The 14351-nt window shown below is 37.4% G+C and overlaps 1 protein-coding gene across 1 annotated transcript; it reads left to right on the top strand.

Moving 5' to 3' along the window:
- Positions 1-9901: 9901 nt before the first annotated feature.
- LOC131168519 (cytochrome P450 724B1) lies at positions 9902-12772 on the top strand. Its single transcript, XM_058128014.1, has 9 exons — positions 9902-10200; positions 10458-10788; positions 10938-11090; positions 11229-11465; positions 11568-11654; positions 11751-11829; positions 11920-12026; positions 12230-12348; positions 12440-12772. The coding sequence occupies exons 1-9, from the start codon at positions 9992-9994 to the stop codon at positions 12567-12569; spliced, it is 1452 nt and encodes a 483-aa protein (XP_057983997.1). The 5' UTR covers positions 9902-9991; the 3' UTR covers positions 12570-12772.
- Positions 12773-14351: the final 1579 nt, after the last annotated feature.

The raw sequence follows: 14351 nt of genomic DNA on the forward strand, positions 1-14351 counted from the left end.
ATGTACTATATGTTATCAGAACCTAGATGTTAGTTTAGTTCAGTTCAAGAGCTTGGTACCGTAGCTATATAGATCAGATATCTATGTTTAGATTAGTGCTAACCACCCCACGAGGGGGTGGGAGATGGATAGTCAATGTGGCTTTCAGTAGAGTGTGGAGTCCGGACCAGGGTGTGGCGGGCTCATTGTACTTACAGACATATTTGATTCGGCAGTGGTCGGCCAGCCATTGTCGGGTCCCGCCATCAAGCTGCACAACCCATCACGGGGGGTAATACATGACATTAGCTAGCTATTTATCTTGGATATGTTTTCAGTATTATCAGTATAACATATGTTTTATGTATGATACGACTTACTAGAAAATATGAAAGCATGTAATTATTTAGTATGATATGATGAACGTTTATGAAAATATGAAATGTAATGTATATGTATAATTGCATTAAATGTTCATGTTGTCACACAGTTGTATTTAGTTTATTTTCCCTTGCTGAGATGTGTCTCACCCCCAACATTAATTAATTTTTCAGGAGACCCTGAGTGACCGGCGGATCGTGGCCGCCGTTGAGTTAGGGATATTACCCCGTTAGGAGGGTAAGATTTTTGTACTAGGGTCAGAATTATTTTGTGTTTGACCCTAGAGTTATTTTGATGTTTATGCGGATGTATAAAAATACAGTATTATGATGTTGTAGAAAACTCTAGTATTATGCTTGATGAATGGATGGTTTCAATTTTATGATTGCTGCTGCTTAGGTTTCTGCTGTAATTGACAGGTCTCCCCATTACTCACGAGTTTGGGTTAACCATTTTATCTATTATGTGACATTTTATATTAAGAAATTTAGGGTCGCTACAAAGGCAGTATGACTGCTTGGTCACTTCGATGTTTCCTAGCGTCAGGATGATATTTATATAAAAACCTCTTTAGGGGAGGATGAATGTTCATTAGTCCTGTAAAACTCACTAACTATTGTCAACGTGTTTAGCCTACTTGCCTTCCTTGCTAAACACACACTGTCAACAGAGGTATTAATGAATTGTGTTGCTTCAATGTTTACTGCTTGCTTGCCACTATTTTCATGATTGTCTAATGTTTCCGCTGCTATTTGATTGAATGCTAATGAAAATGTTTCGTGAATGAATGTTGGTAAATGATAGGCCGGCTAGTTAAGCAAAAGTGCTTTAGTTAGCGCTGCACGACCCTTTCACCAAAGTATGAAAATAGTTGGCCCATGACACCTGGTATTAGAGCAAAGGTGAATTGCTATGTGAATTCAATTACCTTTGTTGTGGGATTTCGTTAACTTTGGTAGGTGACCATGGCACCTTTAGTAACCCGAACCAAGAAAATATAAGAAATAAATAAAAGGAAAGAGAAAGGGAAAGAAAATAGGGAAGTCGATTTGGAACATGACCAAACCATCGATCGTTTCAGGGAGCCTAAAAAAATCGTCAATGGTTTTTCTACAGGCAAACTACCAAGAAAATTTTTGGTTTGGTAAGAGGCCAAACCGCCGACGGTTTCAGGGAAACCATCGATGGTTTTCCTGCGGGCTGAGTTACTTAAGGGCTAAGCAAGGTTTTATTTTCATAACTTAACGTTTCTCTCTCTCTCTCTAAATAAGGTTTTTGAGACTCTCTCTCTCTCTCTCTCTCTCTCTCTAAGCTCATTCGGAGCCTGTCCTCACACTCCGATCATCTCTCCCTCCTCTCTCGCCTTGCCGGCTCACTTGCGGTAGCGAGTTCGGAAAGCTAAGGGTTTCATTCTAGAATGTAGTCGACTTATTTTTCAAGAACAGGTAAGGGAATTAAGTTATGTCAGGTTTTTATTGAATCGAAACCGATCAAACTGAAGTATTTTGTTATAGGAATACTATGTGTGACTTTTGGGTGAATTGGGTTTATGAAAATGCCAATTTTGATGGTTACGTATTTGAGGAAAAATCAACGGGAGTAAGGTAATCATCTCCTTTTTCTTAAAAATCATATACTTGAGTTAAACTAAAACCTAGAGATGATTATATCCTTGTTTTCAATAAATTATACTTTTTTAGACTATTTGTTATATTATGGTGTATTACTCAAATAAGTGTGGCATGAGATTGATGTTTTGGTTTAAATGAAATTTTTGGTTTCCTTTTGAAACATGGAAAGCTATGGCTTCATACTATTTTCAGGAAATGTGGAAAATGATAAGCTGATTTAATATTGAGGGTTTGATATGCCGATTTAATACCGAGGGTTTTGATATGCTGGTTAAATACTGAGGGTTTTGATATGCCGGTTTAATACCGAGGGATTATGATATGCTAGTTTTATACCGAGGAATGAATGAGTTTGTGAAAATACTAAATTGCTTTGAATGTTTTATGAAATGACACTAGGTTACAGTTTTTATTACTTAAATTGCATGATATGGTTTAAGAACCCTAAGGCCTGGTTATATTGTGAGCACAGTATTGTTGCTAGTGAATTATTTGGTCGGGTGTAACCACACTGTAGTGGAAGTGCTGGGGGTTTCAGCCGGTTGACCTACGAAGAGTTGTTGTACCTTCCCTGGGGTCCGGACCAGGATATGGTAAGGCAATCGGACCTACAGAAGAGCTTGTAGATGCTTGCAGATGTACTTACAGATGGTTACTTTGAATTTTTTTGAGCTGATCACTCGGGCTAAGTCCAGCCTTCGAGCTGCACAACTCGTCATGGGGATTAATTATATCGTTTTTCCTATGGGGTGTCTTCTATGCATATATGTGAATTTATATAAATCGTGTTATCTATTAATTGAACTAGTTTACACTGTGGCAATGAATATGTAATTTCAATTGTATAGGTGTGAGTACAATTCTTCAAATGCTATTTTGATTAAATGGAGAAATGAATATTTTATGATTCTACTAAAACTCATGTTGACCACACCCTGATTTTAACTTAATCTGTCTTATTGAGAGATGTCTTACCCCAATGATCATTTGACTTTTCAGGGAATACCAAGGATTGTGCTTAGCAGGCTAAAGGGGCTAAGTTTAGTTTGTCTAGTATATGTACGTGGGTTGTATGAATGAAGCTTCATTTCTGTCTTTTATTTTTCGGTTGTAATATTAAATGCTTGGATACCCTTATGGATAATGGTAGTCTAGAACTCTGGTAATGTATTGGAGAATGTTTAAATTATTTCCACTACTTTTATATGATAATTATGGTATCAAGAATACAGATATTACTAAAGTAGCACCCTGGCCCCATGTGGCGGGTCGGGGTGCTACAACACCAACCAATGTTGATAGAATCAACGTGCTGGAAGCACAGGCTAAGACAACAGCCTACATTGTGGCCGCGGAGGCGGCCCAGATGAGAAACTTGTTGATGAAGTGATGGTATCACAAAAGTATCAAATAAGTTTGTTAGACGACATATCAGAGGACTTTCACCAAAAAGTGGAAACTTTGCAATCACAGATAGCTGATATGGATGCAAAGATGAATATGATGGTTCTTGCTATGGGAAACTCCAACACTCCAGGAGTTAGCAAGACCAAGGTACTAGAACTCAGGACATATAAGGGTGCCCGTGATGCCAAGGAGTTGGTTTGATGTGGAGCAGTACTTTCGCATTGTGAGGATGACCTCAAAATAGGTGAAAGTGGATACTGTGATTGGTGATGCCAAACTATGGTGGCATACCAAGTACAATAAAATTGAAACTGGATGCTATTTAATGGATAGTTGGGTAGACTTGAAAAGAGAGCTTAAGGCCCAATTCTTTCCTGAGAATGTTGAGTACAATGTTAGGAAAAAGCTAAAAGACCTTAAACATTCTGGGTCAATCAGGGAATATGTGAAACAATTTTCTACTTTAATGTTAGATATCAGGGACATGTCAGAAAAGGACAAACTATTCTATTTTCTAAAGGGGATGAAACCGTGGGCAAGAATTGAACTTCATAGACAAAGAGTTCAAGACTTTTCTATTGTACAAGCTGTTGCAGAACGCTTAACTGGCTACACTGGGGATAACCTAGCTTCGTCCAAAGGGTTTGGTGGAGAGGGAAACAATGGAAAGTATTTTAAGAAAGGGAAACCCAAGAGTGGGGGAGCCGACTATAAAGCATCAACCTCAAAGGAAGCTTTGTCATATAAAGGAATCAACACACCTAATGGAAAGGGTAGAATTCCATGCTTCTTCTGTCGAGGGCCTCACAGAGTTAGTGAATGCCCACACAAGGGATTACTCAATGTCTTACAAACTTCCACTTTGGGACAAGTAGTGGAAAGTGATGGAGAAGAGGATGATACCCCGAGGATGGGTACAATGCGGCAAGTGAATGCATTGGAAAAGTAGGCAAAAGCTCCAAAAGTTACATGAGAAAAATGATTAATGTTTGTGGACTTAAAGATCGCTAGGTAGAGTACCCACACTATGGTAGATACTGGGGCTACTTATAATTTTGTTTCGCAACTGGAAGCATGGAGACTCAACTTATCCTCAGAAAAGGATACAGGACGCATGAAAGTAGTTAATTATGTAGCCCAGCCTACTCTGGGAGTAGCCAAGCAAGTGACTATGAAACTTGGACTATGGGAAGGTTATGCGAATTTCACAGCGATGCCATTAGATGACTTTCTAGTCATTTTAGGAATGGAATTCCTAAGGGGGATGAAGGCGGTGTTGATGCCTTCTACTGGTTCACTGTGTCTGATGGAAGATTACCCGTGCATGGTGCAAGTTGTTGCAACGAAAAGAGATGATGGGAAGTCCTTTTAGGCATGCAACTCAATAAGGAATTAAGAATGGGTGAGTAGACATACCTAGCCACAGTGGTGGTAGATGAAGAAGTAGGCCAAGAGTTGGTGCCTATGACCATCCAAGCGGCATTGGATGAGTACAAGGAGGTGATGTCGGCTAAGCTACCTCACAACTTCCCTCCACGACAAACTGTGGAGCATGAGATCAAGTCATCTCCAAAAGTGAAACCACTTGCTAAAGGGTCATGTCAGATGGCGCCTCTAAAGTCATCAGAGTTAGGGAAACAACTTGATGAGTCTGAAGCGGGATGTGTTCGGCCTTCCAAAGCACCATTGGGAGCATCAGTGTTGTTTCAGAGGAAACATGAAAAGCATTTACAAAAGGTGTTCTACAGGCTAAGAGGAAACAGTCTGTATGTGAAGAAAGAGAAGTGCTCTTTTGCTTAGCAGAGCAACAAATTCCTTGATTATGTGGTTAAGCAGGGTCGTATCTGGAGGGATATGGAGAAGGTAAGGATGATTCAAGAATGGAAGATCCCCACGACAGTGAAGGAGTTGCATTCCTTTCTTGGCCTTACTAACTATTATAGGAAGTTCGTTGAGTTCCATGGATCTTGCCAAGATATGTATGCTTTACTTTAAGGCTTCCATGACTCGTTATCCTTCTGTGCATGCTTAATATAGTTCATGTCCATAAACTCAATGCACAGATCAAATACCAAGTAATTTGTCATTACCAAAACTAGATTGGACTCGCAGAATCAACAACCTGAATCAACGATTCGACGTTACTACATGGATCAAGAGGAGAACCTTTACGATTGTAGAGGATCATATCTTCGTTTTAAGGATTTTCAGGTTTTATCCTAAAATCGAGGTAAGGGTCTAAGTTCATCTTTGGTCCGGTAGATACGTAGTAAATAGATTTGTATTGAAGTATTGTTCCTTGGTTTTTAGGTTTTGGGAACTCGGTTCACACTTTTGGAGTCGTTTAGTTTGTGTTTCGATTTTCGGGGAAAGGTAAGGGGATTTTATTTATATCAGTTATTTTTGAAATATGAATCGGTAAAACTATGGTTTATGATGATACGGATGTTTTGGTTACTTATTTTTGAAATTCCACCAGATGAAATGACGGGATTTTTGGGTTTACGATTTTGGAAAAAAATTGGGGTTTTGGGTGTCATCTCAGTTTCTGTTGGAAAACCATTTATTTGAATAAAACTAACGTATGGAGATGATCGTACCTTGTTTTGTCTTAAACCGTATTCCAAATCAATTGTTGTTTATGATTGTTGATTTACCCAAATGAGCATGGCTTGAGATGGTTTATTTAAATGATTTGAGCTGTGAATCGTTGAAATGAGATATAGGAACAGAAGTTCCAAATTGTTCTAGGTCTTGTGAGGATATATTAAAGCGGACCAAATTAAAACGCCACAGGTTGAGATATTGAACCGAATCAGAATAATACCATAGGCGGCCGAGTTGGTTAACTACCATAGGCTCAGATATCAGGCTTAAGGTCAAGGGTGTGAAATACCACTGATGATTCCGGTTTATCACCGAAGGGTGTGAGACACCATATTTGCTCTAGTTAAACGCTGTGGAGGTTTATGCTATGCCAGGTTACCGGGGGCACCGTGTAATGTGGCTGGCTTAGGCTGAAAAGTGTGACGACACTGATAGATCGATGTGATTTGTGAACTATACTAGAACTATATTGTGAAAATACTGGAATTGTGAAAGTTATGTTTTACTGTTGAAATAACACTCATGTGCCCGCACACTGATATAACCTAATTCTCCCTTACTAAGAAGTGTCTCACCCCAATGATACAAATATGTTTAAGGTCCTTCGAGTAGCCGACACTAGCATTCTAGCGTTTTGGAAGCGTGGTTGTTGGTTAGAGCTGTATTAGCACTTGTGTAAGTACTAAACTATGGCCATGTTGTCTTTTTAGGTTATGTAGACACCCGGGGGTGCATTTTGTATTATGGGACTTAGATTCTAGTATTGTATAGACTCTAGTATGGTGTGGATTTAATGAGATAGGTTAAATATTCCACTTCATATATTGTGTATGTGATTGTGCATAGGGTATACATGAACCCTATAGGGTCAGACCCTCATTTTGTATAGTATCATGGATGGTTGTATGATACAAGGACATGTTAGGTTACTAAATCATACCTTAGGGCCCATTGTCGAGTTCAGGGCGTGACAAAAGGAGCTTAACAACCAACAAGAGCGCTTTTGAGCTTGTTACAGGCCAGCAACCACTGTTACCTCACATAGTGGGCGAACCATATAGAGAAAAGAGTCCCAGGGCATACATATTCACTAGAGAATGGAGAGAAAATGCAGAGATTGTTTGAACCTATCTAGAGAAAGCTTTTAAGGAGATGAAGAATTAGGCAAATCAAGGGAGAAGATCGCAGAACTTCAAACGGATGAAAGTGCATAATGTGTTTCATGTCAGTTGCCTTAAGCCGTTCAATGCTAACACTGACGATCCGAGTAGAAATCAATTAACCAGAACAGAGTTGAAGACAGTGCCACCTGACAAAAGTGAAGTTGAAGATATCCTTGTATATAGAGAGTTCATATCCTCAACGAATAAGCGACAAGAGTTCTTAGTTAAGTGGAAAGGCCTTGGTGATGAAGAAATCAGTTGGATTTTTGTGGAAGATATGCAACTGTTCAAGGACAAATTTGAATTGTACCTAGCACCAAATTCTACGAGGACATCGACCGCATAAGTGGGGGAGTGTCACGAGTTAAGCTTGTTCAAGGCATTATGCTTGCCTTTGACCGCTTGTCTCATGTGCTAGGGAAGCGTTTCCAAAATGTAAATACTAGCATAGGGTTATTTTCTGCTAGTAGTTTCTTTATATGCCAAATAAGGTAGTATGACTCCTCGGTCACTTTGTTGTTTTCTAGTGTCAAGATGATATTTACATAAAAACCTCTTTAGGAGAGGGTGAGTGTTCATCAGTCTTGTAAAAATCACTAGTTATTGTCAACGTGTTTAGCCTACCTACCTCCCTTGCTAAACACACAATGTCAATGGAGGTGTTGTTAATGAATTGTGTTGCTTCAATGTTTACTACTTGCTTGCCATTGCTTTCATGATTGCTTACTGTTTCCGCTACTATTTGATTGAATGCTATTGAAAGTGTTTCGCGGATGAATGTTAGTAAATGATTGGCTGACTAGTTAAGCAAGAGTGATTTAGCTAGCACTGCATGACCCTTTCACAAATGTGTGAAAATAGTCAACCCGTGACACACTGCCACGTGTGTGATGTCACGATGACATCATTCTACTATAACAAATTCAAAAAATATATATAAATAAATAAATAAAAATCATGTGTCATGTGTCACCACCGTCTGACACGTGGTAGCCCTCTTCTCCAACTAGGTTAACCCGATTTGATCCATGTCAACCTGAGTTGACCCATTGGCCTGGTTCAAATGGTTTGACCCTTTGGACCGCCCAATTTAATTTTTAATTTAGAAGTTAATTTTTTAATTGATTTTAATTTTTAAAAATTGGAAAAAAATAGTAAAAGAATAATAGAAATCAAGAAAAAATATTAAAAAATAAAAAATAAATAAAAACTATTTGAGTTATTTTTTATTTAGATAACAAACAAATGGAAAACAAAAATTCTAAAAAATAAAAAATGGAGGAGAAATTCTTTAAAAATCTAATAAAATTGCATAAAAAATGTTTAAAAAATGAAGAAAAAATATTGAATTTATTTTTTTGGAAAAGTTTGGGAATGTTTTGCTTGAGTTTGATGAATTTTTTATCATTTCATGTATTAAATATTTGTATGTATTTTATTTGGTGTGTATGCGCGTCCTAATGATCAAACAAAGGGTAAAAAGGTGTTTCAAACCTTACTTATATTAGTTCTAAGGGGAGTTTATCTCATAAGATCCCCTCTTTTGGAGATCTTATTAGACATTCATAAATTGCACCTTATTTTATATTTTATTTTTGAATGTCTTATATATTTATTAAGGAGTTAATTAAAGATCATTAGATTTAGTTTAGGGATAATTCATAGTTAATCAGGTACCATTTGTAGAACGGATGTGTAGGGGATGCTAGTACCTTACCCTTATATAACTGAACTTACGATCCAAACTCTAATAAATGCAGACCGAAACTACTGGTTCCTTGACCTTAAGATTAGTTTAGAGACCAATCAACGAACAATAAATAAATAACAGGTTAGTGGAGATACTATTGAACCTTTATTATTATTACCTCTCGCCATTCCAGAACCTTTTTCGAGAATGTTGCGACAAGAGTTTATGGTGGTTATAACTAAAAATATTTTGGTATATAATTGTTTCCATAATTAAATCGCATTTGGTCTAACATTGTTGGCTTTTCTTTAGTCTTGATTAAATATCGCATTTTTAATTAATAAAAATGCTCATTCACTAAACATAGCATAATCAGCATAGTTGCAACTTTTAATCCGCAAAATAAAATGGGATATGCAAATTTAATTATAAACCGTAAATGTAAAAAGTTTAAATTATTAAAAATCTACAAATTATAAATCTTAATTAACAATATTTTCAGTGTACTAAAACTATGGTACTTCATTTATAACATGTAAGTGATATGCTAATATCATTAGAAGAAAATTCTTTTTTTTATTGGTAACTTACAAAAAGAAAAACTCGTCCAACCTAAGGATGTTGCAGATACGTCCTCTAGTCAATACCATTTGAATTTTAAAATTTAAAAAATTCAATGTCAAAGTTTTAAATTTCTTTAATGGTTATTGATCTGAGGTACAAATTTAATGTCAAAGTTTTAAATTTCTTTAAAAGCACTTTCTAATTAGTTTTAAATATTTGCATTAATTAATATTTTTCTATCTGCTTTAATTGAATTCTTTATATCATTGCTTTAATTATTATTAATTTTTTTAAAAATATTTTCTTGCACTGGGATAGTGTACAGGACCTCCCCTACCTCAACAACTAGGGGTGCAGGTCCCCTCATTCAATTCTCCAGTCTCAAGCCTATCTCCATTTTGCTCCTTTTGGAAAAATAATAAATGCCGAATCGGGTTAGAGCATATAAATTGCAAGCACAAGTGTCAAACCTTGGAGGGGGCTCTAAGGGGCAGAGGGCAAGGCAGAGCAGAGTAGAGTACACAAGCAAAAACAAGCTTTTTTCCTTTCTCGGTTTGAAGCTAAGCGCCATGCTGAGTCTGCTGCCCATTTTTTTGGCTCTCCTTTTGGGCCTAGCTTTGGCTTTTCTTCTCCAAAAGCTCTTCTTGGTGAAGCCATTAGAGCCTAAAAACCTGCCTAGAGGGAACATGGGATGGCCCTTCTGTGGGGAAACTCTTGGATTCCTCAAGCCTCATAAGTCCAATTCTTTGGGAAGCTTCTTGCAGGAGCACTGTTCTAGGTGACACCAGAGTTTCTTCACTCATCTTTTCATTTCTCTTTGGAGTGGAATGCAGTTTGGTGTCAGCATAGTTCTTGGATTGCCCACAAAACTTTTATGTTGTCTCTGAATTTATGTTTCAAATTAAACTGTAGTTCAGCAGTGATGATGATGTTCTGTCTTGGGCATCATTGCTCTTTTGGTTATAATGGTAGCTTACAATGTGCTTTTTCCTTCCTTTTTTTTCTTTTTCTTTTTTGCCATTTGTCTGTTCTCAGATATGGGAGGGTTTTCAAGTCAAATCTATTTGGGTCTCCTACCATAGTTTCCTGTGATCTTGAGCTCAACATGTTCATTCTTCAGAATGAAGAGAAGCTGTTCCAGTGCAGCTACCCCAAGCCCATTCATGGCATCCTTGGCAACTTGTCCTTGCTGACCATCTCCGGAGACCATCACAAGAAGCTCAGAAGCTTCATCATCGGCTTCGTCAGCGCTTCTAAGTCGGCACCCGACTTCCTTCATTATGTAGAGAAGTTGTCAATCTCAATGATGGAGTCATGGAAGAAGAAAAAACATCAAGAAGTTGGCTTCTGCAAAGAAGCCAAAATGGCAAGTAACTCACCTTTCAACTTTTTGATCCCCACCCCCCACCCCATCTCTTAAAACCCAGAAAGCAAAAGCATATGTGTAACCAAGATAGTGCTAGTGACATTTGTAAATCCATGTCTAACTCTGGCTTTTGTGATTAACTAGTACAGTTCACATTCAATCTTATAGTGAAGCACATATTGAGCATTGATGAGGAAGACCCAGTAGCAATAAAGATATTAGAGGACTTCCTTACCTTCATGGAAGGTTTTGTGTCTCTGCCACTGAGCATCCCAGGGACATCATTTGCAAGGGCTGTGAAGGTACTAGACTGGCTAGCTAGCTTCTGGCTAGCATTAAGCAGTAGCATGTGCACACAAATTGACACCAGGCTCTGAGCCTTTTTGGCTACCATTTAAAGCAAAGCAGTCATTTACTGTTTCAATGCTGAATATTTCTAGGCCAGAGCAAGGATCTCTTCCACAGTCAGAGAGATCATAAAAGAGAGGGGAAAACAAATTGGGCAGGCTGCAGAAGAAGATTTCTTAGATGGGATTTCATCCAAAGGCTTGAGTGATGATGAAAAAGTGAGTCTTGTGTTGGATATACTGCTTGCTGGCTATGAAACAACTGCAACACTTATGGCCTTGGTTGTTTACTTTCTTGGGCATGCACCACTTGCTCTGGAGCAATTAAAGGTCTCTCTCTCTGTCTGTCTCTCTCGGGTGCAAGCATGCACATGCTATTTAATTAGGATACACAGGGAAATCCTGAAGGTTACCCAAAAATTTTTTTTGCAGGAAGAACATCTAGCAATAAGGAAAAGCAAGAAGGATGGAGAATACTTGAACTGGGAAGATTACAAGCAAATGAAGTTCACCAACAATGTAAGAAGGCAGATACTCTATTTTTCCATAACCGTCTTCTTGTTCTTAACAAATTGTATATGTTCAGATTGGAGCTAACAGAACTTTCACCATCAGGTTATAAGTGAGGCTCTGAGATGTGGAAACATAGTCAAATTTGTGCATAGGAGATCTCTTCAAGATGTCAAATTCAAAGGCACTAAATTTGAATTTCTGTTTGTTGTGCTAAAATCTCTGTTTTATTCATAGAAATCATGTTTTATGGACTCGGTCTTGGGTGCTGCAGGGTACCTCATTCCCTCTGGATGGAAGGTCCTTCCTATCTTTGCTGCGGTCCATCTCGATCCATCCCTTCATGAAAATCCCACAGAGTTTAATCCTTGGAGATGGGCAGTACGTAGATTTTCCCCCTAAACTAATGTACATGAACACATGTTGTATAAACAATATACATAAATTTTCCCCCTAAACTAATGTACATGAACATGTCGTATAAACAATATACATAACTTAACTAGTGTGGACACCTTAAATTGATTAGCACTCGATCAATCAATTTCTCAGCATCATATGCTAATCAAGATTGAACTTGGTAGGATCATGCAGTGAGCAGGAAGGTGATCCCATTTGGCGGTGGGCTTCGGATCTGCCCCGGGGCAGAACTCGCTAGAGTCGAGACGGCTTTCTTCCTTCACCATCTTGTCCTTAATTACAGGTAAACATTATCTGTCCAGAGTCATAAAAATTTAGCATCAACACTCACAGTTACTAAAGTTTTGTGCTATGGCCTTGTTGATCGACCCCAGGTGGAAACCAAAAAGAGATGACTTCCCATGTTCTTACCCTTATCTAGAGTTCCAGAAAGGGTTGGTATTGGAGATAGAAGCAATCAAGAACTTTCCTTCCTATACAGGAAGGACACAAATGAAAATATGATATGGATTTCAGAATTTTAGAAAATAAGTGTAGTTTTCCAGATGCTGTAATGAGCCCATTGTAGTGCAATCCATTCTGTGAGTAAAAGTAAGAAAGGGTAGAACATGATAAAGTTGGAGTAAGAAAGAATTAAAGGGGAGAGCAGATATATAGGCTTGTAATAATTTTTTAGTCATAATACTATTAATATCCAAGTTTGATCATGTCTTGCAAGTTCAAATTATGTGGTTGTATCTTTTTTACCTATGGAATTAGCATGAAACCCATTTATACAGTTAGTGTAAAACCCATTTATGTGTTAACAGTTTTGTTGAAAATGAAAAGAAACAAGAAACAAGCTATAACTCAACAGCATGCATGTGTGTGTGTGTGTCTATCTATATATATATATATATATATATATATATATATATTAAAATGATTGTATATTGGGTCCGTTCCCATATCTTCTCCTAAACAAAAATACACCCAAATATCCAATACTAATAAGAGGGGGTGAAAAATCCCAACAAGGGTGAATAAAATAACATATAAAGTAAAAAATAAATTAGAGATCAGAGATATTACAGTAGTTTAATTCAAAGTTGGTGCTCATGGTGGTGTCACTACGATCTTCTTGAACATAAAAATTATTGCCACTAAAATTTGTTTAAGTTAATTAGATCGATCACGACTTTGACTATTTATAAGAGAAAAAGAAAGAAGATGAGATTTAGAGGATCAAAGTGTACTCCAAGGATTGCTCCAATGCCCAAGGAAAACAGGAAGGATTGAAGGTAGTAACAATATGAATTGGGTAAATCCCACCCCACCCCAATTCACACCTCATGAGCGTGGAATCAATAAGATATGGAGGTTACTATTGACCTATGAGGTCTTTATTAGGGGAAATTGAATGTGTCATTCTTTTCTATTATTTCCTATTAATTGCATTTGACCCTTAGTGTCGGTGATTCTCATTTTAATAATTTGAAAGTTAATATTGTAATTTTATGCTATATCAATTGCCTCCATGGAAAAATTTCCTTGGCTTGGGAGTGGTTTTAATTCCAACTAGATCCCTGATGAGTCGACACATTGGCTTACAGTTCAACCCGAGCTGTATTGGAATTCACTGAGCCGCTAAGTTGTTTTTCATTAAATTTGACCTGCCAAACCACTCTTTATTGAAACCAAGCTGCTGAGCCGCTCTTTTGTGGAAACCAAGCTGCAAAGCCACTGTTGGGCTCTCACCTAATGTCCAAGCTTAAGAATTTTAGCACCAAAAATTAAATTTTCGATGGAAGGATGAATTAACAAAATAATAACAAAAGATAAAAAAAGTATGAACAAGCTTTTGCTTAAACCATAGGGCTCTTTTGTTTTACTTAAGATGGATGTGTCATTTGAATAATACCTAATGACCAAGCGAAGACCATAACAATTTTCTCCTCATTGGACAAATCAAATGGGGATCCAATGGTTCACACGTCGCTCAATTTAATTATCATTTGGATGAGAAAAGAAATTTGTGCAAAATTAGTAAGTACAAGTCTTTAATTTGACTAATTAAAAGCATAGGGAATAAAATAAATTTTACTTAATAGTATAAGACCAACTTATGATTTTATTCTAATTTATAAATTTTTTTATTTGACTCGTGCTCATCCCTAGCCAACTCTATTTTCATCATCTCTTGAGTCTCTTTTCGGAATCAAAAGAATAGTACTTTGCATATTCCGCATGAGAAATTACCAATCCTTACCCATAACTCTATTCTCTAAAAATTCTTATTTTCCGTTG

Source organism: Malania oleifera, chromosome 11 (assembly GCF_029873635.1).
Source record: "Malania oleifera isolate guangnan ecotype guangnan chromosome 11, ASM2987363v1, whole genome shotgun sequence".
Taxonomy (NCBI): domain Eukaryota; kingdom Viridiplantae; phylum Streptophyta; class Magnoliopsida; order Santalales; family Ximeniaceae; genus Malania; species Malania oleifera.

Bases quoted from the DNA above. Each gene is read 5' to 3' on its own strand.
- LOC131168519 (XM_058128014.1), top strand. From the start codon at position 9,992: ATGCTGAGTCTGCTGCCCATTTTTTTGGCTCTCCTTTTGGGCCTAGCT. The intron at 11,091-11,228 runs GTACTAGACTGG...GAATATTTCTAG, and splicing joins CATTTGCAAGGGCTGTGAAG to GCCAGAGCAAGGATCTCTTC. The intron at 12,349-12,439 runs GTAAACATTATC...GATCGACCCCAG, and splicing joins CATCTTGTCCTTAATTACAG to GTGGAAACCAAAAAGAGATG.